At 44.2% G+C, this 27151-nt stretch overlaps 1 protein-coding gene across 1 annotated transcript in view; it reads left to right on the forward strand.

The window, feature by feature from the left end:
* Positions 1–27151, forward strand: part of DNAH8 (dynein axonemal heavy chain 8) — a 1926251-nt gene that overhangs the window by 781135 nt on the left and 1117965 nt on the right. The window contains 4 exon segments of the mRNA XM_029592920.1: positions 4058–4293; positions 16628–16732; positions 22512–22625; positions 24802–24864. Coding sequence (XP_029448780.1) covers positions 4058–4293; positions 16628–16732; positions 22512–22625; positions 24802–24864 — 518 coding nt within the window.

Below are 27151 nucleotides of genomic sequence, written 5' to 3' on the forward strand. Positions count from 1 at the left end.
TCGGTAACATAGTTTGTTATCAATGTTAGATGTTAAATGTGATTAATCATGTCCATATCTTTCCTTCACAGTTTTAATAACAGATCTAATTTTACAAATGTAACTTTTCCATTAGTCATGGTGTGCTATGAGTTAAAACTACACACTTAGTGAATTTCTGCAGTGTGTATGGTTGTTTAAATAATCGTGCTTTGCCCATTCCTGGTTTCTATTCTCCCTTCTCTTTCTGGAAGGCTTGTTTAAATAGCCAGGTTTTTAAAACCTTTTCTAAAGGTTTTATTGTCCTTTTGTAGTCTTAAATCCAGGGGCATGGAGTTCCATAGTATGGGTCCTGCCAAAGATAGTACCCTCTCTCTTACTTGTGTTAGTCTTGCTGTTTTGACTGATGGTATGGTCAGAAGGGCTTTGTTTGCTGATCTTAGGTTTCTATTAAGGACGTGTACTCGGAGGGCTGTATTTAACCAGTCTGCGTTTTCGTTATGTATTAATTTATGTATGGTGCACAATGTTTTGTAATGGATTCTTTGTTCGATCGGAAGCCAGTGTAGTTCAACCAGTGTTTCCGTGATATGTTCTCTTTTGTTTTTGCCGATTAAAACTCTTGCTGCTGTGTTTTGCAAAACTTGTAGTGGTCTTAGTGAGGTATGGTAGGCCTAGTAGAAGTGCATTACAATAATCGGTGCTAGCAAATATCAACGCTTGTAGTACTGATCGAAAGTTAGCAGTTGTTAGGAGTGGTTTGAGTCTTCTGAGTACCATGAGTTTAGCGTATCCTTCCTTTACTTTCAGAGATATGTGTTGTTTTAAGCTTAGTTCAGTGTCAATTATTACTCCGAGATTCCGTACTTTTTCTGCAAGTAGTATTTGTTGGTTGTTTTTGAGTGTGATAGGGCTTTGTTTAATTTCTGTGTTTTTTCGTTCTAAGTGTAGGAATTCAGTCTTCTCTATATTGATTATTAATTCCATTTGGTTTAGTAGCTGTTTGATGATATCTAGATACATGTTGGCGATGTTTAATGTTTTCTCAATTGTATCATCGATTGGTAAGATTAATTGGATATCATCGGCATATATATAGTGTGTGATTCCTAGACCAGCTAGCAGGTGGCATAGTGGTAGCAGGTATATGTTAAAAAGTATGGCGGAGAGGGCGGATCCTTGTGGTACTCCTGTTTGGAGGTTTATTCTTTTTGATGTTGCGTCTTTGATTTGTACTTGATAATATCTATTGCTGAGATATGATCTAAACCATTTGATTGTTTTGTTGTTTAGACCTATTTCTTCTAGTCTATTTAAAAGTATGTCATGATTTACCGTGTCAAAGGCTGCTGACAGGTCGAGCATCACTAGAATGTAATGTTTGCCGTTATCGAAACCTCTCATGATGTTATCTGTTAGATGCTGCAGTCTCTGAGCCAGCCCAGGAATGGCTTGCAGGCCGGACAGATCTGCTGGGTCCATGGCCTCAGCAAACTGTAAGGGAAGTGGACCCTTGAGCCATGACAAAGTTGGTACTTTCTCTAGGAGAGGGCCCCTGATGGCTCTTGTCGGCGGGAGGCAGTGCAGGCACGGATGGCCCCACAGGAGCTTCACCTACACCAGCCCTTGTTTCCCGCAGGTTGAGCCCTTGGGTACCGGGGCCGGCAAGACTTAGGCGGGGGCCTCTCACGGAGTAATTCCTGAGGAGGAAGCAGAGGCAACATTAGACTGGCTGCAGCCAAGGCGGTCGGAGAACAGGCCGGAGGTCAGGGCAGGCAGCAGGCAGGGTGAAGATGAAGAAACAGGCTGGAGGTCTGGGCAGGCAGAAGACAGTTCGGCAAGGAGCAGGAAGGCAGGCACGGAAGGCGAGGAGCAGGCAGGGATACTGGAACAGGAATCAGGCAGGAATGCTGGAACAGGAATCACACTGGAACACACTCACGGAGCAGGACCCGTTGCTGAGGCGAGGTATACAAGGCAAGGCTGGGTTTAAGTACCCAAGGCGTCTGATGTCATCACTTCACGCCACGGGGACTTTTCCCACCTAGGCTTTTAAGTCTGGTGGCGTGGGAGTCAGGCCCGGAGCGGCGAGGCAGCATGGGATCACCACGAGAGCAGTCTGCGGCCACGGCCTCAGCCGGGGAGAGGCAACAGAAGTCAGTGCGGGTCTCCCAGTGGTGAGGGGACCCGGCCGAGGTTCTCTATGGGTGGGGACCCTAACATCCTGGCTCTTAAATACAACATGGGAGAGGAGCTCAAGGAAGGCAGCGGTGAACATCAAATAACACCATCAGAAGATGACACCCGAGCCATCGCTCTCTGCTTTCTCCCTTGCAGCTAACATGTAGTGCCTTTCAGTATCCTGGAGGGCACTGCACATAACAAAAATTTCCTGTCTGCTAACTAGCAGCCCGAGTCAAACCTGTCTTTCTTCTCCAGGAATCAGACAAGTCCTCTTAGCCCAGTAGGTGACTAGAGCCACTGCCGAGACAGTCTCCGAGAACTTCTTCTTCTTTCCCAGCTGCACAGAGCCATCATCAATAATGAGACTAAGACTAATCTATGTTATGAGGATATTTAGCTAAGTTTATTAATAACATCCTAAGCATGTCAAGGTTATCCTGATGGGTAGTGCTCTGAGATCACCTATAATATGCTAATCTTTAATCATTATAAGTAATTGCTGCCTTAAGGATTGTAGTGTAAGTTTCTTACCTAAGAAGCATAAGTTGTGTATATTATTCTGAGTAGTAGGTCTGATATGTCTGAAAATAAAGGTCTGATTCTGGGATAAATGCTTGTCTATTCATGGGCTTCTTGAAATGTGAATAAGGTAATACATGTTAAGTTCTGTAGCCTTGCCAGTATTCCCCAGAAAGAGAGAGATGAAAGGGGAGGGGGAATCAGATAGTATCCTTCAGGCTACAGTAAACTCTTAGAAAGCCTTGTAAGGGTTGGCCATTAACAGCTCACTGAGTTTGCATAAAAGGGTTTATATAATTTCAAAAATGTACAAACAGGCCTTGGAGTTTCCCATCTCCTTGCCTCCTACACCCCTGCTAAAGAGTACTAATCCTCACAAAAGGTCTTCTTTCCTTCCCACCCCTGATCTCTGCCAAAGTGAACTGCAGCAGACTGAGGACCTTCAGCTGCTATGCTCTCAGGATCTGTAATGGAGTTCTACTACCCATTCGCCTGGAACCATGCTATCTCACTTTCCAGAAGAACAAAGGCATGATTGTTCAACGAGGACTTCTGTCAGCGCATTAAGAACACAGTTTCCCTACCCCTGGAATCTATGCTATACTAGCTGGCATTGTGTACCGTCATAATATCTATTGATGTACTTAATCCATTAAAATTGATTGTAATCTGCTTTGAAACCATTCCTCGCAAAAAGCAGAATATCAAATGTTTGTAAATTAAATAAATATGTACAGCGCATCAAATATTTTCAAAGAACACAAAAGAGTGATTTTTCAAAGGAAATATATGCCTGATTTTAACCCCCCCCCCCCCACACACACACACACACACGTAAAAAACAGGGGTTATGCGCGCGGCTGGGCCTTGCACGCGCTGCACGCATTTTAGAAGAGGCCCGGCTGCGTGCGTAACCCCTGTTACCTGCACAAGAGCCAGGCCTCTATCAAGGGGCAGTCTCCGGGGTGGGGAGGGGCAGCCCAGGGGTGGGGTGCAGCTGAAGGCTTCCTGTACAGCGGCAATTTGCCGCTGTGCCGGGGGATTGTGCGCCGGCGAGCTGGCCTAAGTTCTGAAATAAAGAAAGTTACACAAAGTAGGACCTTCAAAGGGGTCAGGGAGGAAGGGTAGGTAGGGGGAACTGGTGGAGGCCCGATCTCGTCGCTGCGTGTAAACTGGGGAAATCTCCCCCCCCCCCCCCCCCCCCCCCGCGCATGCTGGCCCAGTAGCATTCACACATGGACGCGTGTACATATTTTTAAAAAATCTACCCGTATGTGTGCAAAAGTAGCAATTTTCTAAAGCCCATTTATGCATGTAAAACCTTTTGAAAATTGCCTCCAAAAGGAGATATTGTAACCAAACTTTTTTTTTCCAGGACCAATGAAATTGGCTTTGTCAATTGAAGCAAAAGCTTGGAAACTACTAATTTGTAACTACTTAAATGAAAGATATAAGAAGAAGCTTACGGATATGATAACATTTATGAATGAATATTTAAACAAGTTATCTCGACCTATACGTGACTTGGATGATGTAAGATTTGCTATGGAAGCCTTGTCTAAAATACGTGAAAATGAAATACAGATGGATATGACTTTAGGCCCAATTGAAGTAAGCATTTTTTTAAATTACTGAATTTTACATAATATTTGATTAAAATCATAACATTTTAAATAGTTTCAGTACAACCTGCTGATAAACCCTGCTCCTGCTGAGAACGAGCCCCAAATTGCGGACATACTAGACTCCAACACGCCCTTGCCACTCAGAGATGTTGCCACTAACCACCACCAGCAGCTTTTCATTGACTTGCACCTTAGACGCAGGCATGCCCGCAGATTTGCACTATGTGCACACCCACCAGGAAGTTGCGAGAGGATGACATCACCAGCAGCAGCCCATTTATGGGCTCCTCAGTCTCAGTTGCCTCTCTGTGCTTCTGCTGCCTGTCCTCACTAGTCCTCCCCCTCTTCTGCCTTTGCCTACTACCGGTGTCTCCATGTACCTTGCCTTGACTGTGTGTCCCTGAGTGGCTCCCTGCTCTTGTCTCTGCCTGCAGTTCTGGTTCTGACCTTGGTTTGGCTCTGACTTCTCTATCTGCTGCCTGCCCCGACCTTCTATTTGCCTACTGGTTCTGGTGCCTGCCCCGACCATTCGCCTGCCTACTGGTTCCTTTGCCTGCTGCCTGCCTCAACCTCAGCCCAGACAGTGTTTTTTGCCTTCTCACCCCAGGGATCCATCTAAGTCCTGCTGGCTGTCAGAACCCAAGGGCTCAATCTGCAGAGGAGACGTTTGGTAAAGGTGAAGTTCCTGACAGTCCCTCTGTGGGGTTCATCCACCTGTGGGAGTGGCCATTCTTCCATCCAAGCATCCTCATAGCCTAACACCTGCCATATGTTTATTTGGAAAGATGCCAAATTTGCCAAACCTCCCAACCTTTCCGAATCACTAACCAATTTTGAAAAGTGAAAAAGTCATATGTCCCTCCATGAACATACCTCCACACAAAATTTGGTGCATCTAGATCTAGCCATTCCAAAGTTACAAGGGGGATGGACACACACATAAAAACACAAACCGCAATACACACAGGGGGTCATTTATCAAAGTGCTATATGGCGTTTTCACATGCAAAAAACGCCTTTAACGCATGCGAAAGCACCATAAAGTTTGGTGCGATGCAAATGAGAAAAAGGGGAGGCTATTGGGGTGGGAATTTTAGCCAACTGGGGGGGGGGGGGGGGGGGAGAGAGAGAGACTAGTCATTATGCCCTCACGCTAGATAGGTATTTATATCTCTATGAGAAGCCCACCTAGTAACTCAAGGTGAGGTTTAGGTTTAGGTATTAGTGTAGGGGTTAGGGGCCACTTTGACATTCAAAGTGAGACGTACGAACAGAACAGTGCTCTCTTGTGAAGATTTGTTGACCTTCGGAGTGAGGAAACTCACCCAAAGATGAGATTTGTGCAATGTTCTCTCAACCTAGCTTGATGTTAGAAATGTTTAAAATCATGAGAGGTCTAGAATGGGTTAATGTGAATTAGTTATTTACTCTTTCGGATAATAGAAAGACTAGGGGTCACTCCATGAAGTTAGCATGTGGCACATTTACAACTAATCGGAGAAAGTTTTTTTTCACTCAATGCACAATTCAACTCTGGAATTTGTTGCCAGAGGATGTGGTTAGTGCAGTTAGTGTAGCTGTGTTTAAAAAAGGATTGGATAAGTTCTTGGAGGAGAAGTCCATTACCTGCTATTAATTAAGTTGACTTAGAAAATAGCCACTACTATTACTAGCAACAGTAGCATGGAATAGACTTAGTTTTTGGGTACTTGCCAGGTTCTTATGGCCTGTATTGGCCACTGTTGGAAACAGGTTCCCTGTACGTACCAGGATCAGTCCAGACTGCTGGGGTGTATTTTTCCGATTTGTTTTTTTTTCCCGATTCGTTTTTTTTTCGATTCGTTTTCCGACTCGTTTTCCTGATCTGTGCCGACAAAAAACGATCCACGGAAAAACGAAAATTTCAACGAAGCGCCCAAATCTAAATCCGACTCGATACGATAAAACGAAGCTCATCTCTATTTAGCACCACTTGACTTCTGAGGTGATATCGTGCAGTCCCTCCCTCAGTAGAATGCTTTCAGTCTGGTAGCCTTGACTGGTGTGGACCTAAATTTGAATTAGTAGTTGTAGGCAGAGAGAGGCTTGGTGGTGAAGGCTTTAGCCCTCTCTCCCCATCACCGGGGTCCATTCCTGCTTTCAGCCATGGAGGGCTGAGCTCAGGTAATTATCTTTTACTTAAAAAAAGAAAAAAAAAACAGTGAAAAGGAAGAAGGCAGGAGAAGGATCTGTTTCCTTGGTGTTTGACTGTCCCGCTCACATCTCTGGGGAGCTCTGTGAGGTGAGGAGATGGTGCAGTCTTCTCCCATTTTGGCACGTGGTAGGCCGCAGGGTAGTTTTGTACCTTTTTTTGCTGCAGGCCATCAGCACTCAGGTGCTCATTGTCTGTGTGTCCGTTCTTGTCTATGTGCCCAGTTTGGGCATTTTTTCTTCTGGATGCACATCTTGTGTGTCCAGTTTGGGCATCTAATTGGACGAGTGGTCTAGGTGTGTGTGCTTGAATGCACATTTTTTGTGCATCTATTTAGTGCATGACTTATACACGCAGATAATTTAGGCACAAGCTTTTATTGGTCTGCATGTGTTGCGGCCGGCTCGACTCATCTCATGTCATGCTTTGGTCTGTGCTCCAGGTGTTCTAACAGCCGCAGCCAGCCACTGCCTCCACGATCCACCTAGCTTCCTGTGCTCCACGTTGCGGTTAGTCCTCCTTTTAAAGGGCCTTCGGCGGGAACTTCAGGCTCATCCCCGGCTGATGACTTCAGAGGCCCGGGATATTTAAGGACTGCCTCGTCCCACCATTAGCTGACTTGGCAACAAGTTCCTTGGTTCCTGCTCTGGTGCTTTGCTCCAGTATTCTGGACCTGTTGTTCCTGCTCTATGGATTCCTGCTCTGCTTCTGCTCTTCGGAATCCCACTACTGTGCTCCCGCTTCTCAGGGCCTGGCTCAGCACTTCTACATCATGGGACTCTGTCTCTGCGTACCCGCTCCTCGGGGCCTGGCTCAGCGCTTCTACATCACAGGACCCTGTCCCTGCGTCCCCGCTTCCCGGAACCTGCCTCAGCGCTTCTACTCCACGAGATCCTGCTACAGCAGCTCTGCTCGACAGGGCCTGCTTCAGCACTCTATTCCACAGACTCCTGCTCTCGCACTCCCTCTCCACGGGGTCTGCCCCACATGATCCTGCTCTACTGCCTCAGGGTCTCTCTCTCTCTCTCCTCGAGGGCACCCTGACCTTGGACTGTATCGGACCTCTCAGACTCTCCCTGCTTTCACTTATCTGTCTGTCCGGGACCAGCCACACAGAGGTCCACCTAAGACCAGCCGGCTCCGGTACCCAAGGGCTCAACCTGCGGGGAACACGGACTGGTACTTGCGAAGTTCCAGTTAGCCTCTGCTCCTGGCCAGCCTCACCTCCCGATGGTGGGGACCTGTGGGGCTCAACCCCGCAGGTAGTGCCAACTCCACCTCAGGTCAAGGATCCACATTCCCTAACAGCATGCTTATAGCATGGTGCCTGCGGCGAAGAAACCTAAGCACCTATTTGTGCTGTATGTCACATTAGGGCCATTCAGCCAGAGTTTTCTTTAAGTCTGTGTCAGATTTTATTTATTTATTTATTTATACAAGACTTATTTTTCACATCTCCAAAATTTTGTACAGAGCAGATTACAATGTTAAAACATCCACAGTTTAAACATACATTACATACATGCATAAACAAATAATAAGTTATAAACACAATTTAAAACACTTTGGTGAAGAACATTGCCTTTAGCTTTTTCCTAAAAACCTTATGGGTAGATTTTAAAAGGGCCTTGTATGTGCCCATCTTGCTGTACTATTTAAATATTCTTCATGCACATCTACAGCCTTTACATACATGAATTTATGAGAGAGAGAGAGAGGGAGAGAGACTCTTTATGAGGGGTAGTTTGATACTCTATATATGGACCATTGTAAGGGGGCACTTTGATTCGGGGTGAGTTTTTGGAAGGTGGGTTGGGATTTGCAGGGTGGTGTTACAGAAACATTCAGAGGTATTCATTGCAAAATTGACATCATTAAAGAATTTTAGACCTTGTAAGCGATGAAAATTTTAACAAGAGTAGTTGATTTGCACACTGCAGTGTCTGCTAGCTACATTGTACAAATCAACTTCTTTTCATCACTTAAGGACTAAAATTATTTAATGATGTCAATTTTACAATGAATACCTCTTAATGTTTCTGTAACACCACCCCCAAAACCCCAACCCACCTCGCATCAAATTGCCCTCTTACAATGGTCCATATATGCTACAAAACAGATCATACAAAGTTAGAATCAACAACAATGAATCCCACCCCGTCGACTCCTCTTTGGGAGTCCCTCAAGGCTCCTCATTATCCCCTACTCTGTTCAACATTTACATGTTACCGTTTTGCCAGCTTCTATTCAAACTCAACCTTAAACATTATGGGGCTCGTGTAAATCCGGGCGGATTTACGCGAGCAGGGCTTGCGCGCTGGTGCGCCTATTTTACATAGGCCTGCCGTACGGCCGGCGCCATTTTGCAAAATGGCGCCGGCCATATTGCAACACGATTCGAGTGCAGGAGGTCATTCCCGGACCCCTGCTGGACTTTTGGCAAGTCTTGTGGGGGTCAGGAGGCCCCCCCAAGCTGGCCAAAAGTCCCTGGGGGTCCAGCGAGGGTCCGGGAGCGATCTCCTACGCTCGTGACGTCGGGGGACAGGAACCAAAATGGCGCCGGCACTACCTTTGCCCTGTCACATGACAGGGCAAAGGTAGCGCCGGCGCCATTTCTATCAACGCACCCGTGGCTCGAGAGTGGAAGATCACAATGGGACCCCCCCCACTGGACCCCAGGTAATTTAAGACATTTGGGGGGGGTTCGGGAGGGTGGGGGATTTATTTTAAAGAGTTGGGGTGGATTTTAGCGATGTTTTAGTGTGCCGGTTTTCCCGCCCTCCCCCTTCCCCCGATTTATGATTTTTGACGATAAATTCCTATTAAATTCCTATTAAATATCGCCTCTAACGATTTTTGACGATTTAAAATATATCGGACGATATTTTAAATCGTCAAAAAACGATTCACATCCCTACAAATTAATATTTTTAGTCTGTTTACTTAAGTCATATGGCAGCCACAATCCATGTGACATCTTTTGCACATCTGCATATGAAAACAGCACAATGGCATCTAAAACATCAATGGAATCAACATTCCCATCCATTATCTTATAAGATTCTGCTCTCTGTTCCTCTCTTTCAAACTCTGGAATGGTGGATTCAAAAGTCCAATCTTCTACTGGGGTACTCTTCCATCCTCCATAGTTTCAGGAAACCTTGATCGTGGATACTTCCAGTTATACATGGGAAGCATATCTGTTCATAAGGGATTTATTCCAAACAAAACAGAAATGCCATATAAACATTTGGGAGCTGAAGGCAATTTTCAAAACCCTCCTACTTTTCAAAGCCCCAGGAAAACACAACACAACACTCTTTGAGCCATTACCTTCAACCTCAAAAATGGTTTCTTCACCCCGAAACTCGTCATTACCTTTCCCAACAGTAGAGAACTCCTCAAGTAGATCTCTTTGCAGTTCCCTTCAATCACAAAGTTCCCCTACATTGGTCCAAGAGACCTGCCCAAATTGGTCATAGCATCAGATACCTTTGCAATTTTATGGGCAAAATATCTGACATATGTTTTTCCTTCAATTCCACTGACTGCCAAAACAATTTTCAAGTTATAAAGGGACAAGAAGAAAATTATCCTAATAGCTCCTTTCTGACAATGCCAAGTTTTATTCCAATTTTAGTATATGTGCTGCCAAAGCAAGCACAAGGCCACACCAAATATGTTTTCCTTGGCTTCTAGATTCACCATTGTGCAATCAATTTATCCCAGAATTTTTCTACATCTTCTAATGTTTTTCAACAGGTCAATTCTTCATCCCATCCCATCCCATCCCATCCCATTACCTCTCAAAATCCCTATTGTCAGAACTAGAGAGTAATCTCTAGTTCTGACAATAGGGATTTTGAGAGATAACAACAGTATTACTGGCAGAAAGAACAAGAACACCAACTATAAGACGTTCCAACAATTCCAAATGGAAAAGATTGGTGTAAATCTCAAAACCAAATCCCTTTTCACTATAAAACTTCCATTCTGTTACAATACCTTCTTTATCTCTCCAAGTTCTGATTAAAATGTAACTCAATCAGAGGGCTTCACCATTTTTCCAAAGGCTTTCTGGTATTTCACCTTCCTCTGATATGAAGATTCATTGATATCATTCTTTCATCTTCTCCCTCCTACAAAGGATTATCCAAACCAATGGGACCTAAACCTTGTCTTTTCAAAACTGGTGAGTCCTCCATTTGAATCTATGGCATCTTGTAATATTGAATTTCTCACTTGGAAGGTTCTCTTTTTAATAGCAGTAACTTCAGCTCACAGCATGAGCAAACTAAAGGCTCTAGTACTAGACACTCCATACACACAAATGTATAAGAATAGAGTGGTACTAAGTATTCATCCTAAGTTTCTTCTAAAAGTCTCTCAATTCTATTGTTGCGTCTGTTGGTTGCAGACGGCTGCGACTGCTCTGCCTTACCTCTTTTTCTCCCCTTTCTCTCTCTCTGGGCAAGATGGCTGTCTCCGGTGCTGAGTGCCGCGGGCCTCAGCGTTCTCAGACCAGCATGGGCGTCCCCATCCACCATGCTCACTCCCGTGGCTTCCTAGGACGTGAGCGCGCATATCTCTGATGTTCAAATACGCATCATGGCGGGAACCTCGGGGGCGGCCCCACCGCATGACGTCAGTACCTCCGGGTATAATTAGCCTCCGCTTCCGCTACCTAAATGAGTTAGCAAAGACTTCGCTTCGCTACTCTGCCTACTCTAAGCTGCCAGCTTAGACGCTTTCTCTTGCTAAGGGCCTTGCTCCAGCAGAAGCTCTAGACACCTGCTCCTCGGGGGTCTCTCGCTTCCTACTACCCTTCAAGGTCTCTCTAACCTAGACAACCACTCCTTGGGGGTCTTGGCTCTTATTCATTCCAGGATATTGGACCATTGGGTACTCGCTCCTCGAGGGCCTATCTACTTCATATCCTGCACCACGGGCCTTCAGTCCCACCATTCTACCATCAGGAAGATGCCTTCACTCTGAGAGTACCTCTACGAACCAGCGCAACAACTCCACCCACCAGCCACGGCATTACCCGCTCTGCGGACTCCTGCCTATCATGAACATCTGGGTGAGACTACACTACTGAGCCTGTTAAGCGTATTGGCACCTCATGGATCAGTGCCTTACCTTCCTGCTTTACCAACTATTACAGCAGTACAATAAAGACTATCCATTCTGTGTCAGCTAACTGTGTCAGCCAATTGCAGTGCTTCCCCACGGGGCTCCTCCCCATGGGCGTGGTCATCTCCATTGCCCAAGGGTCCACAATGCCTCAAACACATCTATTTGAATCAATTTATAGTCCTCCTTTCATTTTTTTGCCAGGTCTCACTCTAAAAAAAACAGTGCAAGCATTCCTTACCTTAGATTACCTTCATTTTTACTTAGAGGGATGAAGTTTTATGGGAAATTTTTTCAATTGTTTATCTCTCATGATCCAAACAAACAAGGATTTCCAGCTGGGAAACTAAGGGGGTCATTTTCCAGAGGTATCACATGCGAAAAGGGACTTTTTGCGTGCGATATCTAAATCGGGGCAGAGTCCACACCGGAAGGGAAGAAGTCGGGGCGGACTCCGCGACGACTTTGCTGACGGCGAACGGTAAGAATCCTTATCGCCGCCAGTATCGTGCCCAATAGCGCCACCTTTCACGGTGGCGCTATTGGGTGCGAAAGCCGGCAGCGATAGCACCGCGGAGGTGCGATCACTGCCAGCTTTCGCAGGCCCACCTCCTGCTTCGCCCCCCTGTTACCGCTGGATTTTCTAAGTTCTGCGAACTTAGAAAATCCAGGCCTAAGTCTTTTGTCCTGGCTATCTGATTATATCACCTATTGTTATAAAGATGCAGGGTTAGATCTCCCCAATAAAGTTAAAGCTTATCAAATTTGAGTGACTGCAACTTTAGTAGCATTTTCATGCTCAACTTCTATCCAAGACATCTGCAAAGTAGCATTATTGCCTAGAAGAAGACTCTAGCAGAGACATTATTAAAGCCTTAGGCTAAGCAATATTAAAAAAAATTCTTCAAGTAATAGCTTCAACTCTCCTAACATCAACTATTCAACTACTTTGCATATCCCTCATAAAGAAAACCATAAATCTATTCTTGCAACCCTCAGCTTGGAAATTCCCAATTATTTAGCTGAATTTGTTCCTGCTTGTCCATGGAGAAAGCAAAATTGCTTATATGAAACAAGGTGGTGTTTGTAGACAGGACAAATGAGCCACATAATACAATGCTCCTCCCTTTAGAGTTGAAACTCAGTTAGTGAAAAGACAGAGGAGACTAGCCCGGGTCTGGTGCTTGAGAACTACCAGTCTTTCTGAGCTCTGAGAGACCATGTCCATGTCTGCATCAACAGATGACATCATCCCACTTATGTGGCTGATTTATCCTGCTATCTGTTAAGCACACCTGTTATAGGTAAGCAACTTTATGTTATTTAGCTCTGTGAATGGGACATACTTATTAACATGATGGAAGACTGTCTTAATGTGCTCATTAAGAGATGAATTTTAAAAGAGATACACGTGTCAAAATCGGGAGATGGGCATGCACCTAGCACATGCTTGTCCACCCAATTTTATAAAGTGGGGGATGCGCACACATGTGCCGATGTGAACACATCTTGCATTGAAGAAAAAGGGACATAGTGTGGGTGGGGCATTGGCATTCCAGGGCGTGACCAAGAGATGTATGCACAAATACCTACATGCTTGGGCGCACGACCAGGTTCAGTGCCACGTAAGTTTACTTATGCTTTGAAGTTGGTGTATATTAAAAAAAACCCAAAACAGGTATCCCTGAGGGGTTTAAGAGGTCTGGAGTAACTGGGGAGAGTGCAGGCTAAACAACGAGGAGGACCTAGCTCTAGACTGGGTGAACTGGTGAATGAACCGGTTAAACTGGTCATGGAGAGAATGCACGCCTGTTATAAAATTCCCCTATTTACGTAGCTCAAACCTAACTTTGCACAGCTGTGCATGCCCACGTGGAAAATTAGGAGCTCACATACGCGCACGTAGGCTATTTTATAAAGTACTAGCGGTGGCCCGACACGCGTTGCAGTGGCAGAGTCAGGTTCTTTCCCCCCCCCTCCCCCTTCCCCTCGCTCATATACCTCAGTCACACATCGTCCTCCCCTTGGTCTCTCACCCCCCCTTTCCTCCCCTGTCCCCACTCCAACTCTCTCCCCTCACACTCACCCCCTCTCCCTTTGGTCACTAACCCCCCCTTTCCTCCCCTGTCCCCACTCCAACTCTCTCCCCTCACACTCACCCCTCCCCCTTTGGTCACTAACCCCACCTTCACTCCCCTGTCCCCATTCCAACTCTCACCCCTCACACTCACCTCTCCCCTCTGCATCGCGGTGGCCCGCCACACGTTGCAGTGGCAGAGTCAGGTTCTTTTCCCCTCTCCCCCTTCCCCTTGCTCATATACCTCAGTCACACATCGTCCTCCCCCTTGGTCACTCACCCCCCCTTTCCTCCCCTATCCCCACTCCAACTCTCTCCTCTCACACTCACCCCTCCCCCTTTGGTCACTAACCCCCCCCCCCCTTCACTCCCCTGTCCCCACTCCAACTCTCACCCCTCACACTCCCCTCTCCCCTCTGTGTCTCTCCCCTGACACTCATTGCCCCCTTCATTCTCCCTCCCCTCACTGTCACCTCTCCCCGCCTACTCCCTACCCTTTTGTCAGTGACACCGCACCCTCTCTGAATCTCCTTCCCTGACTCTGATCCCCTCCCACTCACAATGCCCTCCCAGCTGATCCCCCCCCCCATCCCTCTCCCTCTTGTGCGGTCCTGTGCGGCCCGCTCCCGAAGACGCAAGGTCAGCGAGGATCCCTCCCTGTCGTGCACGTGAGCCGTACCAGATCGCCGCCGCAGCTCCTCCCAGGTGTCGAAGTTCGGCCGGCCGACACCACCATGCCCGATATCGCCGCTGGTCCGCCGCTGCTGCTCCTCCCAGTGCCATGTTGGTCCCGCTGTGCGCGACGTGCACCGCTGCTGCCCCTCCCAGCGCCATATTGGTCCCGCTGTGCCCGACGTGCGCTCCCGCCCGCGCATGCGCAGTACAGCAGCTTCATTTCCCAAGGTAGATAGCGTGTGTTGCATGTCTGTCCAACAGATGTCGCCGTTTTCCCCACACATGTGTAAAAACATGTTTTTATCTGTAACCGTGTGACATCTATGTAATCTAGATAGAGAAGAACCTTGCCGAAAGTGAAAGCAAGGTTGTCTCCAAATTTGAAAGCAATTGGTGCAGTAGTTTCTGAGATTATCGATTACGTCCAAACTATTTTACATTTTTATTTATATAGATGTGCATATGTTATAAAATTGCCGAATCTTTGGGTGTGGTGCTGACACACACATATACATTTGCACCCACATGCCCATTTGAAAGTTACTGTCCAATGCCTTATTGCATAGCATATTATTTTTAGCATATGCAATAGCTCCTTAACATGCATGCTAAATTGTACTGCAAAGGTCCCAAAGTCTTTCAAAATTTCCCTTATCTATATAGTATACCAGTGCTTTAATATCTGTCATTTTTTCTGGCTTTTGAGCAATTAAGAAACCAAAGAAAAGAGCAGTTATCAACTGCAGTTACCTGGGTATATTGGCTGGCTGAAAATTGTCCACCCTTTCACCCTGATAAAGTATGTACATTATTGATCCCTGCACATACTTTTAAGCCATGGGAAAAGTAGGCAGGTTCAGAAGTGCATTAGGTTAGGAGAGACAACGATATACATAGTTTTGCAATTTAAAAATAATGCACATTGTTTTGTATGTATTTTTATTTATTTGATTTATATTCTGCTTTTTCAGGGACAAAATACCCACAGAAAATGCAGAAGCAAATCTCTGCAGATTGGGGTACATTTTAAAAAACAGCGCGCCCGCGTACTTTTGTTCGCGCACCACGCGCGAACAAAAGTACGCTGGATTTTATAAGATACGCGCGTAGCCGCGCGTATCTTATAAAATACAGGGTCGGTGCGCGCAAGGGGGTGCACATTTGTGCAACCTGCGCGCGCTGAGCCCGGCGCGCGCTGCCTGTTCCCTCCGAGGCCGCTCCGAAATTGGAGCGGCTTCGGAGGGAACTTTCCTTCCGCCTCCCCTCACCTTCCCCTCCCTTCCCCTACCTAACCCACCCCCCCAGCCCAATCTAAACCCCCCCTACCTTTGTTGGCAGATTTACGCCATCACTCGACCCGGGGGCTGGTCCGGAGGCCTCGACCACACCCCCGGTCCGGCGTCACGCCCTGACACGCCTCCTGTCCCGCCCCAAAATTTGTGACGCCCACCCGACACGCCCCCAACACGCCCCCTTTACAAAGCCCCGGGACTTACGCGCGTCCCGGGGCTTGCGCGTGCTGCCGAGCCTATGCAAAATAGGCTTGGCGCGCGCAGGGGCTTTTTAAGAGGGTTACCGCATAACGTATGCGCTTAACCCTTTTAAAATCCGGCCCGTAATTTTTCCCTAGGCAGTTTCCAAAGGGAAATTATGCACATAAATTCCATCATAGAATTGGTGCAAAGTTTATGTGTAAAAGTACCTGTGGAGTTTGTAACTACCAATAGATATTTAAAAATGTCCCCTTAAAAGCCTACAGAGAAAAATGGACTGCAGAAAAAATACAAGTTCGGCAATGTAAATGAAAACCAGTCTTCTTTAGATGATTGTAATTATTATTCAATGTATTTTGCTAGAAGTAACTATTTACTTTTCAAAGAAACATAGATATAGTCTGTCTAAATTCATTCTTGATGTAATGCCACAGACCCCAGTTGATCTCTGAATTTCCCTTCACTTCATCTCAAATAGGAAATTGGATTCTCTTGCTTTTCATATGCTTTCCCAATTTTAACTGCAAGCATAAAAATATTATGCCCCTTGTCCATGCAACTTCATATCTTTCTTCTCTTTTGTCTATGGCACTTTTCCTCATTGGTTCTTTTACCAGTTCATTAAACAGTGATGTCCTGAGTCAAACTGTCAGGCTCATATACCACTACATTATTCAACATTTCAGTATACATTTTCAGATAAATTTAAAATCAATTGTTAACACCTATTAACATATTTTTGTTACAGGAAGCGTATGGTATTTTAAACAGATTTAAAGTTGATGTAGTAAAAGAGGAAGCAGAAGGTGTTGATACATTGAGATATACATTCAACAAATTGCTAGCTAAATCAGTAAGTGTTTACAGATATGTTTTTTATAGAATATAGTGACTGTTGACTTAAAACAGTTTGAAATGTTGAATATTTATTTTCCATTGCCATTACATAATAGTTGCATTTATTGGCAAGTTGGTTTTGATTTATCAATGTTTGCACTGATGCAAATACACTACTCCAAAGTTTGTCTGAAGAGCAAAGTTAGCCGAATAACTTTGGAGGTATATTCAATAGTGCAGTCACACTATTGAAAATAACTAGCTATTTTAAAATTAGCTGGATAACTTTATCTGGCTTGATAGACCCCTTATTATCCAGCTAAATTATAGCTGGATAATAAGATATCTGTCTAATGTTTAGCTGGCTAAGTACCCAAATATCCATTTAGTCAGATAACATTTGAATTATCTGGCTAAATGCCTCTGAATATAGACCTCGATAACTATAAATTGTGGTGACACAAATGGTGAGACAGGTCAGATGCACTAACTTGCATTCCTTCCATGGAAAATGTCACTGAAGTACTTTGATGAATACCTCTATTATGAACTGGTTGAAAAATCTTGCAATTGGGAAGTTCAATTAGACATACTTTTGATGAAAAAATAAATTATGGATTCAATATATCAGTGATAAAAAAAACAAAAAAAAAACCTTTAATAAGTTAAAAAAAATTCAGTTCAAACTTCTTCCATGGGTCATCGTGTAACCGTCTCTTTTTTGTCAGTAAGGAGGCCCAGACAACTGATCCGTAAAGATAGACTTTTATTGCCAGCAAGATGCAGCTAAGACAACGGCTTAGTACAACTGCATGCCACGCCCCCTTCGGAGCAAACCTTTATACACTTTACAGTTCTTATCTTTCACACATGCGTTCTGGTTTTGCTGAACAAACATTTTACAAACTGCTGAACAAGCAATAGCTAGCGTGGTCTCTAGTAGGTGTAGCTTATGATCAGACTATTGTTTCGTCATTTAATTGACGGGTTAGACATTTTCGACGGCGTTCGTATTAATACAATACAAAATATGAATCCAAAATGGAGTCACGTTCACTAAACGTTAGTGCGTAAGTACGTCATTACGAGTTATGTTCCGTTTGCGTTGCAAATGTTAGTAAATCAAAATGGCTGTGCGTTTCACTGCAGCATGATGAGACGAGAGGCGTCACAGCTGTGCAGTCTTCAGGGGTTCATGGAATCGAACTCCTTCATTCCCCCCTTTGATACTTCAATGTCGATGGAAAGTGGAAGTATCACTTGTAGCTGTTAAGTAACTGAAAAGAGAAGCAAGAATTAATACCAATAACTTTCAAGGTGGACCCTAAGATGCTGCTAGGTCGTTGGTTTCTTCACGGGTTTGAGACGGATGGGCCCTAATGGCGTCAACCCCCTTTGTAGCCTGGCTTACCCTAGCAACAAAAGTGGTCCTCTCGTTGAATTAGGTGGGATTAGAGTTTAGTATCAAAATAATCGTTATCAGAATCAAAAGAGATATCATCAGAGTCAGATGCGTCAGAATCAGGGAATGAGGAAATCGACACATACTTATTGATCATCATAACATGAGCTGCAGCCCTGCGATCAGCAATGGTTTCAATCATAGATCGTAGATTTCTGAAAATAAGAGGTAAACAAAGAGGGAACAAAATACAAGTCAGAATAAAAAACAGAAGAGGAAAGAGAATGTCCTTCAATCCGGGGATTGAAGTAAGCCAATTTGGTAGTGAGGAAGTCCAATCAAGGATACCGGTCCAAGTCTGCACAGGGACATGAGCTAATCGGATCATGCGATCAGTAATCTCTTCGATAACTTTGCTCTTATCATCGATCTGCAAACAACAATTGGAGAGATTAAATTTGCCACAGACACCACCTTCTTGTGCTAGGAGGTAGTCCAAGGCTAAACGATTTTGGTAGACAGCTGTTATTATTCTGGTATTTTGCTTGGCAAGGATATTGAGGGCCATAGCAGAATCGTTAGTCAGGAGTTCTAGTACTGCTTGTAGGCGAATGTCTCCACTAGGGGGTCTATGGGAAGAGTTCCCCTATCTAGTCATGTTTCACTATCCTCGCCGGAAGTTTCGCCTATAGTCATCTGCCATTCCGTTCCTTTAGATTTGGGCGGTGCATATTCTTCCTGCTTTGCTTGCAGGGGCACCGGACACTCAGACTTCCAATGCCCTTCTTGTTTACAATATGCGCATTGGTTGGTTCCCAATGGCACTCTTCCACCTCTAACCAATCCTCCTCTATTCGCTCGTCCTCTTGGCAGCCCTCTTGAGGGTGGTCTGCCCCTTCCTCGGAATCCAGGATACCCGTGATACTGCCTAGACGGGTTCCCGAAATTAGTTTCTTCCAACGCTGCGGCTAACAAACTAACACGTTCTCTTAACTTTCTAGTTTCTTTCTTTTCCTTGTTGTCTCCATCCGGTTCTCGGTTTACATACACTTTATCAGCCATTACTTTTAATTGGCTGATATTCATGCCCTCGAACCCTTCCTGCTTTTGCAACTTCCGGCGGATATCTGGGCAGGACTGACTAACGAAGCTCATCAGTATGATGGATTGATATCTGGGATCCTCTGGATCAAATGGGCTGTATTGACGGTATGCGTCCATGAATCGCTCCAAAAAGTTTCCGGGGGACTCATCTCTCTGCTGCACCACGTCTTGGATTTTTCCCATATTTACAACTTTCTGCTTCCCTTTCTTTAAAGCTTCAAGAAATGCGGTCTGATAGGCGGTAATGCGCTCCCGCCCTGCCGCGGTCTGGAAATCCCAGTTAGGATCTGCAGTCGGAGCTAAGTCTCTTACTGCGTCTTCGGGACGTCCGTCTGATCCGGCTCCTAATCGAGCTGCCTCTTCCATGTTTAATTGTATCTGTCGGCGTTCTTCAGTGGTGAAAAGAATGGAGGCTAGGTGCCGAATATCAGCCCAGTTGGGATTATGGGCGGCGAAAATGCCCCGTAAAAAGTCTATCATCTGTTCTGGTTTTTCAGCGTATGATGGCCCCAGCTGTTTCCAATTAAAAAGATCGCTGGATGTGAAAGGTATGTAGGTAAATAATCTTATTGTTTGCGTAGTACGATGCTCGTTTTCTTCAGTTGGGACTATGGGAACAACAGTTGATGTTTCCCTGATTGGTAATTGCAAACTAGCTGCGGCTTGGGTCTTACTGCGAGTTCCGTCTGACACGGATGCCTCGCCGCCGCCTTCTTCCTTTGCGGTCGCCGTTCCGGGTCGTTCTTCATGAGCTAGTGCCATTCTTGGATCAGCTTGCGCATTGGAGGGAACTGGGGGGCTTGGTGGCGTGGGATATGTGGGGGGATAACTAGGGGCATATGGCGGCGGCAAAATATTTTCAGCGTCGGGCAATGCTGGAGGCGGCAGGGGTTTAATTTTTTTTTCTGGAGTCCGTGGATTCCCTTGTACTACAAATATGGCCGCCTCAGCTGACGCATGCTCTGTAGAGTCCAATATGGCCGCTTTGCCCTTTCTCTTCCGGTTTGGGGATTTCCGGTCTCCCATCTTACATGCTTGAGTCACCATTACGAGGGCGGCTCCATCCACTAGTTTCTTTGCCCATGATGGAGGATTTTCAATAACTGCGATCCACGCGGTTATGTATGGTATATCCTCAGGGCAACCCGGGTTCCCTTCTCGTATGACTATTTTATGGACCCGTGTGGCCGTTTGGAAATTAAAAGTTCCTGTAGGGGGCCAATTTACACAGAAACCGGGCCATTTATGGGTGCATCGTTGAATCATTCCGGGTTTTGTACATTTATGTTCGTCGAACACTTCGCTATAGTGTTCCGTCATGACTTTTAACGGAGTCGACCCGCTCCCTCCCATTAGGATAGAATTCACAGACAAGGGAGGGAAAGGAAAACGGATAGGTAAGGGGTCCTTATCCGTCAGACACAAAAGGGTCACACTTGCCCCGACTAGAACGCGGTCGCCCGGTCTAGAACTGCGAGGCCATTCACTCTCTTTCACACAACAAGAAACCTATTCCCACTATCGTATACGTTTACTTATTATTTCCATACATATCATCCGCGTGGTCTTCGGAGCGTAATTCCTACTAACACACTGCGTGGGGTGTGATCAAGGCCCCCTCGGTCAGCCAGAAAAGACCGGGCTATTTCCTTAGCTAGCTAGTCTTTACTTATTTCCATATTCCCATAATACTCGCCTGCAGGGGTCTTCCGATCGTCATGAAAGCCTTCTTCCCGGATCATCAACCCAGAGGTCCCGGCAGAATTTCTGTGGAACGATCCCCTCAGAAACCTGATCGCTGAACTCAGCGGTGGCCACTCACCAGGTGTATCAGGGGGACTGCTCCGCCACCAAACTACCGGACCTTCTGGAGAGCTAAAATAGCGTCTCCGGTACCTCCTGGCTGGCTCGCCAATGTAACCGTCTCTTTTTAGTCAGTAAGGAGGCCCAGACAACTGATCCGTAAAGATAGACTTTTATTGCCAGCAAGATGCAGCTAAGACAACGGCTTAGTACAACTGCATGCCACGCCCCCTTCGGAGCAAACCTTTATACACTTTACAGTTCTTATCTTTCACACATGCGTTCTGGTTTTGCTGAACAAACATTTTACAAACTGCTGAACAAGCAATAGCTAGCGTGGTCTCTAGTAGGTGTAGCTTATGATCAGACTATTGTTTCGTCATTTAATTGACGGGTTAGACATTTTCGACGGCGTTCGTATTAATACAATACAAAATATGAATCCAAAATGGAGTCACGTTCACTAAACGTTAGTGCGTAAGTACGTCATTACGTGTTATGTTCCGTTTGCGTTGCAAATGTTAGTAAATCAAAATGGCTGTGCGTTTCACTGCAGCATGATGAGACGAGAGGCGTCACAGCTGTGCAGTCTTCAGGGGTTCATGGAATCGAACTCCTTCAATCGGAAGCAATACAAGCTGTTATACAAGATCTGATTTGGGCCTTCTATTCATTAGAATTCAAGTATGCAGCAGAATTTTTCCTGTCAAGTGCCTTAGGGGTACATAAGTGATGCTGATAGGATCAGCCTTGAAGATGACTACCTTTCCAGCCCTATCTACCCCCCAACAAAGGTAGGGGGGGTAGATAGGGCTGGAGGGGGTGGGTTAGGTAGGGGAAGGAGTGGCCTCGGAGGGAATGGAGGCAGGCTGCGCAGCTTGGCGCACACAGGCTGCTGATTTTAGGCAGCCTTGCGCGCCCGACCCCGGATTTTAACAGATACACATGGCTATGCGCGTATCTATCGAAATCTGGTGTACTTTTGTTTGCGCCTGGTGCGCAAACAAAAGTACGCGCGCGTAGTTTTATAAAATCTGCCCCTGTATTAGCCACCCTACTGAAACTTTACTCTAAAATCTAAGGATTGAGCTGATCAATCTAAGGATTGATTTTAAAATCTTCAGCCATTTTTTACTTTAGACATGAAGGAAAAGTAAATCTTTATAATTTTATTTGTTTTATAGATTAAAAACTAATACTGAGTTTGCTATGTGCCAGAATTTGAAAATATATTTGTTTATTGATAATTCATAGCCTATAAGTACATTGGATTAAAATATTTTAAGGAATGGGAAAAAAAACAAGGAAATTATGGTTACATTTCCTGTGACATCAACAAAGTTTACATTTTGTTGTACAATTAAATATTCTAAATATTTAAAAGTCTTTCAATAATCTGCTTTTGAAATTGTTATGCTCCAATTTCATTTCTTTCCTCCCTCCCTCCACACTCATATATTGACAGAAGTTTCTGTTTTTCCTTTAGGTCAATGTTCAAGCTGAACTTGTTCAACTTCAGCCGAAATTTAAGAATAATCTACTAGAATCAGTGGCTGCTTTTCAAAAGGATGTGGAGAATTTTGATGTTGAGTATGATAAGGTAAATTTTCACCAATGGATTTAACTTATTTTATTTTGAAATCAAACACGTGTGTTGTTTTTTTCCTTTGACTTAACCCCTCCCCCCAAGGAATGCCTCTTTTTAATACAGCTAAAAGGGCATGTGCTATTTAACTCCTACATACCTTTAGCTACATTTGAGGAGGGCTATTTTCCCTGAGTAAATAACTATTTACCTGGATAATGACTTTTGAGAATTTCTTTCCCTGTCTACTGAAGGATATAGGTAACCATACCATCCATAAATGAGCTGACACTTCTGGAAACATAGGACGGACTGATGCCAGTTTTGTCCCCTGCCTTCCTCTGAGGGAGCCAATTATTTATTTATTTATTTATTTAGCGTTTTTCTATACCGGCATTCATGATTAGAAACCACATCATGCCGGTTTACATAAAACAAGGGGTGAGAACAAGAAACGAAAAACAAGTGCAAGGAGAACAAAAGTTACATTACAACAGGGTCTTAAAACTGGGAAGAGAAATTAGAATAAGAGAGACGAACGGAAGGGATTAAAATATTTACATTATTTACATTATAATGAGGAGTAATAATAATGAGTAATAATAATGAGGAGTAGTCAACACTTTTACATCCATAATCAAGCTCTTTGGGTGGTTTAAACAAAGTTCAGGCATCTATATGACTTTTTACATAAATAGAAGATGGCTTTTTCAGACAAAATGAATTTATCTTAGAACAAATAGAAAGGATGCTGGATCACAGCTCTTGGTCTTTTTCGATAGGAGGTCCTTTATTGCTATACATTATTCCATTAATGTGTAATATGATATTAAGTGATCAAGGTCTATGAGAGTTCCTCCTTCTGCATATGCTAAATATATGTTTTTTTTAACAATTACAAATATAGAATTTTTTTTTATGGCTTTTACAATTGCTGTCTGGGATTTTCAAATATCACCCTTCAGATGCCAAAAAGCAGGAATGAAAAATTTTCAAAGGCTTGGGTGCTAGCTAACATTTTTAGGGGCCAGGAGAAAAATTTCATTATATAATTTAACTTTTTTTGCTCTTTTGCCTATTTTTGTGTATGTGTGTGTGTGTGTGTGTGTGGGGGGGGGGGGGTTGTTTTTCTTATTGTGCTTTATTTTTTCCTTCCCTTCCTCTTTACTTCCTTTTTTCCAGTTTCTTTTGTCCCTCTACCTCTCCTATGCTAGCTTTGGCCATGACTTCTGTGCAGCTTTTTTTTGGCCTGGGTATAGCACTAGGTCTCGAATATCTTTGGTTACTTGGATTTTTTTACTCCTGACAAAAACTAATTTGGGTTGAATCAAGTCCTAGGTCCCCAGTTAGGACGATTTCTGACTGACTACCAAATCTTGAGCTACAAATTATGCCAGCGAGGATGGTAACCTTGAAACAGCCGCGCGGGAGCACATGCATGTGCATATGCCAGCTCACACCAAAGGATGCGGCCATTTTATAAAATATTTGCGATTATGCATTGTATGTTCTAAAATAGTCTGGATGTGCGCCCAATTTTAAATATATGCACGCAATTGCGTGCAAATCCCACATCTATCGTGTAACTTGGGGAAATTTTACAAGGGACGAATGCTGATGCTATTGTTAGTTTTCCCAATTCATTCCCAATTCACCAAGTTTAGGGATAGAACTTGCAAACCCCCCTAATTTTATAGCCACCCTTTTCCGTTAGCCCCAATCCTTAAAACCCTGAGATCTGACCTACATTTTTTTTATTTTACTATTTTCACATCCTCCATAGCAGAAGTAAATTTACGTTGCAGGAGACCCTGGCGTGCGACTCTTCGCATAAGTATTTTCGCGCACGTTTTTTAGCCAGCTCCAACACGCGTACGCTCCTCCTAAACCACACCTACGTTATGCTCCTTTTTAGAAACTCTTCACTTGTGTGTGCAGTGGGAGATACGCGCATCCATGGGCGGCGTATAAAGTCTGCTCGGCGCAGGCCGGCACAACTTGTGCGTGTATCTCCTGGTTTTGGAGCACACAGGGCTTTTAAAATCTACCTGATGTTTTTAATTTGTGAAAGGAAGAATTGAAATAAATTTGCCAACTTTGATTTGAAAATTATAGTATTAACCATTATTGCTGTTGATGACTGATTTGAGTTTTTATATATAGATTCTTATATTCTTTCTTGTCTTTCAAGGATGGACCCATGGTTGCAGGAATACCACCTCAAGAAGCCAGCACTAGATTACAGATATTCCAGGTGAAAAAATAATTTATTTGGAATTTCACAAAGTTACTCCCTAAGAAGTTGATATTCAAAAGGTTTGTCTAGATATGTTCTGGACTTAGCCCAACAAACCCTGAGTTTTAAATATCTTGACCTGTTGAATGACTAAGGTTTAATTGGGTAAGTTGTTAGCTGGCTAAAACTTAGCCAGGTAAGAAAGAATTGGGGCAGGGGTATTCTGGAGGTAGAGATTAAATTAACCAGGCTAATGCTGAATATTAATAACATTAGCCAGCTAGTGTTGATATGTGGCTAAATCTGGTCATAAAAATAGCAGGCCTAAAGTTAGCCGGATAACTAAAAAAAACCCTGGTATGTCAAATGGGTGCTGATCCTGCCCCCACCTTACAAATAGACGGTGGCCAAATTCCCACCTCCTGAACTCCCCAAAATGACTGGCTGAGCTGAATAATAAATACACTAAAATGGAAAGCTCCCAGCACCTTGATATTCATTTATTCACTCCAGGTGAAAAACTCAATGATTGATCTCTTCACTGACAGCTATCAGTGAAGAGACCAATCTCCGTTCAGGACTGAGCAACTTTCTATGGCTAAGGTAGACATATTCCTGCAAGTCCTTCACCCCTGGCACATACACACATTAATGTGTCACATATATGCCAGCTTAAACAGAAAGGGTTTTAAAAGTCCTCTGAATGTTTTTCATGAATCACATAATCATAGTTCTAATGAGAAAAAGTTCCAGAGAATCAGAGCTGCGTCAGAAAAGGCACACTTTCGAGTGATATCAAGGCATGCTAATTTTAATGAGGGGATGTCTGGAAGGCCTCTTTGTGAGGAGTACAAATGTCTGGATGGTTAGTGGATCTCTAAAAGGGCATTGGACCATGGGCATGAATGAGTGTTAATCTAATTGAATATTGTCATGCCTATTTTATACTTGATTCAGTCATTGATTGAAAGCCAGTGCAAATCAATCAGGCCCCGAATGATGTGGTCATAACCCTTAATCCCTGCAATTAAGCGAGCAGATGAATTAATAAGCATTTGTAATGGTTACAATGTAGAGCTGGAAAGATGGAAGCTTGTACAACAATGTGAAAATCTGAGGCATGTAACAACTTTTTAAGACCAAATAAGACACACAATTTGAAAAAACTCTGTCTCACTACCATTTTGATATGTGGGCAGAAAGAAAAGCTACTGTCTAGTAAAACTCAGGACTTTTGGCTTGATTCTGAATTGGAAAAGATACGTTTTCTAAGGGGTAGATTTTCAAAGCAGCGAGCAGCCGTCCATGTGTGCACGGTTCCCAGCGTGCGCACATGGATGCGCCTATTTTATAACATGCGTGTGCTTGAGCGCACATCTTATAAAATTGGATGGCTGCACAAACATGTGCGCTGCATTTTAAAATCCACGTGCACTCGTGTGGGCTGCGCACGCAGGGGGAGGCAAATTTTCATAAAATATGCGTGGCCACACAATTGGGTTTTCCCCAGTTTCCTACCCCCCTACAGACACTTCCTCTCTCTTCCCCTCTCCTCCCCACCCCCTAAACCTAGCCTATCAATCCCTAAATTTTTTATTTTATTACTTACTGCTCCTCTGGAAGAGCAGTAATCTCTGCGCGCTGGCTCGTACTTCCCCAGAACAGCGGCTAATGGCCGCAGTCCCGGCTGGCCTCCATCCCACCCCATCCCTCCCTGCCCAGACTCTAACCCCTGACTCACCCTTTTTTATGCATGTAGGCCTTTGAAAATTTGGCCTTAAGTGAACAAGATTGTCTGAAAAGGAAGTATAAGGACGATGGACAGAAAAGAACTCTGTTTTAGACATGTTCAGGGAAAGTTTGTTGTGTTGCAACCATGCTTTAATAGAAGAAAAGCAGATCTTCAGCTGTTCAAAAATATTCTGCCAAGTAGAATGTAAATGCATCAGAAACTGAATATCTATAACATTTAAAAAGATGCTTAAGGCATATCTGTTCCTTTGGCCTTTAATGTACAAGCATATCTTCTGAAATAGGTTACAAAAGAATACCAAAGTCCTTTGAGTCTTTTCCCAGCATTAGAGCTTAAGATTATTATATAGTAGTGTTTTTAGTGTGGTTTTGTTTTATTGTTTTGTTTTTTTATGAATGTAACTTTCTGTAAGCCACTTGGAGGTTTGAATAAGTGGCACATTAATAAATAAATAAGTTATCTGGCTACCTCTAAATATCAGAAAGCTGATCTGGCTAACTCAGCTTCTCCCAGTTCACTTTAATTTTTGTGTAATTGATATGCCATAGCCAG

This window comes from Rhinatrema bivittatum, chromosome 3 (genome assembly GCF_901001135.1).
Source record: "Rhinatrema bivittatum chromosome 3, aRhiBiv1.1, whole genome shotgun sequence".
NCBI classification, from domain to species: domain Eukaryota; kingdom Metazoa; phylum Chordata; class Amphibia; order Gymnophiona; family Rhinatrematidae; genus Rhinatrema; species Rhinatrema bivittatum.